Source organism: Eptatretus burgeri, chromosome 2 (assembly GCF_056783735.1).
Source record: "Eptatretus burgeri isolate ZD-2024b chromosome 2, Ebu_testis_v1, whole genome shotgun sequence".
Lineage (NCBI taxonomy): Eukaryota > Metazoa > Chordata > Myxini > Myxiniformes > Myxinidae > Eptatretus > Eptatretus burgeri.
In genome coordinates, this window is record NC_140962.1 from 145,612,011 (window position 1) to 145,614,510 (window position 2,500).

Here is a 2,500-nt window from a genome sequence, read left to right on the forward strand (position 1 = left end):
GCAGGTTGTCATCTCCACCCACTGCGATATATGCACACTGAATTCCCATTTCTACCGATATACACTCATTTGAGGTGAGATGTCTCCGAACCCATCAGTATGGTGTACCCTGCCAGCACAGGTTTATATTACCTTCCCAAATGCTTTCGCTGTAGTTTTACAACATACATGGGTTGTTTGGCAGAGATATGTTCATTATATGGAGGTGGGCTGCCCCCCGACCCCAATCCTACTTATGATCATTCGTTGTGCTCACCCATCGTGTAACCAAATTCATGGATTCTAAAGGTGTGGATTCCTTTGTCTTGGTGTTCAGACTGCTGTGCATGTTTGTTAAACCCTGCCAGCAGTGTTCGATTATCCTTTTCCCAAAAGGTATTCCAACGAGGAAAGATTGGTGTCCAGAACTGGTGTTGATTAGACTTTGTGAAATTCCTTGTCAACTTTGCACCTTTTACCAGTATTGATCCGAGTTTATGCTTGAGAGAGATACCTCCATGAATTCCTGATGTTTATTCATTGAGGGATGGGATAGAAGTGGTGCTCAGTGGTGAGCTGTGTGGTTTTTAATATATTTTCAAACATGTCATTTTCTTTCTGATTATGTGCAACAGAAAATAGAAACTTTATTGTCAATGACACTCGTGTTTCTGCCGCACAGATTGCGCAATTGTCACAACAATTGAAACTAAACGACAAACGAATCGATGTGATTACATTGAAAAATGAAAGACTTTCAGAGAGTCAAGCAAATGTTGTGAGCAAGCTCTCAGATATGGAACATCAGTTCCAGGAACTGCGCCAACATCAGGAGGAGGAGCGACAACAGCATGAGGAGGAGATACAGAGGCAGCAACATATTCACGTAAAGAACTGCCAACAAGTAAGCAATCATTATCAAACATATGGGACTCCAGATTACAAGAGGGTGAAGATCATGTTCACCTCCACATGTTCTGATGTGTTTTAACACTTTGCAGCTGCTTATTTTCTCCTGCTGATGAAGCCATCAATCATAAATGGTCCTTCTCCTTCGTAGGACGGTCCAATTCGGCCTTTGTGCCTGAGTTTGACAAATACTATAACACCTTTGAATGACCATCAGTCCTTCTGATCACATGCTGGATGCAGTGACAACTGCAGTGCCGAAATTTCATGTGCTCAGTTAACATTTCCGAATTGATCATGTGAATGATCGAAGGGCTTCATTCGCAAGAGAAAATACAGAGGAATTAATCCTTCTCGGGCAACTTAAAAAAAATTGAGTGGGGGGCGGGAATACTCACGAAGGATGAGACTGAAAGCATCACCACCATCACAACACAGTTGTTGAAAAATATTCAAATTACAGGCTTGGGGACTTAATTTGGTTTCATGAAATGCTTGATTATTTTACAAATATTCAATATTTATTTTCAAAGTGAGAACAGAACTTCAATTCAAATGGCAAATGAAACATTGGTATATTCGTCTGTCTTGCTTCATCGGATTTGGTCAGTGGCTTTATAAATAATGTTTCGAGAAAAAATACTCATATATCCCATCGCATCGATCGATCACAGATAAATCTCATCTCATTGATCGATCACAGATTATTCCCATCTCATCGATCTCTCACAGATAAATCCCATCTCATCTATCCATCACAGATAAATCCCATCTCATCTATCCATCACACACAAATCCTTCTCATCTGTCCATCACAGATAAATCCCATCTCATCGATCCATCACAGATAAATCCCATCTCATCGATCCATCACAGATAAATCCCATTTCATCTATCCATCACAGATAAATCCCATCTCATCTATCCATTGCAGATAAATCCCATCTCATCTTCCCATCACATTTAAATCCCATCTCATCTGTCTTTCACAGATAAATCCAATTTCATCTATCCATCACAGATATATCCCATCTCATCTATCTATCGTAGATAAATCCTATCTCGTCTCTCTATCATAGATAAATCCCATCTCATCTTTCCATCACAGAAAAATCCCATCTCATCTGTCTTTCACCGATAAATCCCATCTCATCTGTTGAAAACAAATAAGTCACATCTCATCCATCCATTACAGATAAATCCCATCTCATCTGTCTATCACAAATAAATCCCATATCATCTCTCTATCACAGATAAATCACATCTCATCTATCCATCACAGATAAATACCATCTCATCTATCCATCACAGATAAATACCATCTCATCTATCCATCACAGATAAATCCCATATCATCGATCCATCACAGATAAATCCCATCTCATCTCTCGATCACAGATAAATCCCATCTCATCTATCGATCACAGATAAATCCCATCTCATCTGTCTGTCACAAATCAATCCCATCTCATCTGTCTATCACAGACAAATCACATCTCATCTGTCTGTCATAGATTAATCCCATCTCATCTATCTATCACAGATTTTTTCAGACCTTTGGACAATTTAAGACCCTTGTCACTTTGCAACCTTTTTGATGCTTTCGATCCCT

General features: G+C 39.4%; 1 protein-coding gene across 1 annotated transcript in view; it reads left to right on the forward strand.

Moving 5' to 3' along the window:
* Positions 1-663: 663 nt before the first annotated feature.
* LOC147033441 (uncharacterized) overlaps positions 664-2,500 on the forward strand; it is a 3,708-nt gene continuing 1,871 nt past the window's right edge. Inside the window, exon 1 of the mRNA XM_085859332.1 lies at positions 664-883. Coding sequence (XP_085715458.1) covers positions 776-883 — 108 coding nt within the window. The 5' untranslated portion in view covers positions 664-775. The remainder of the gene's footprint in view (positions 884-2,500) is intronic.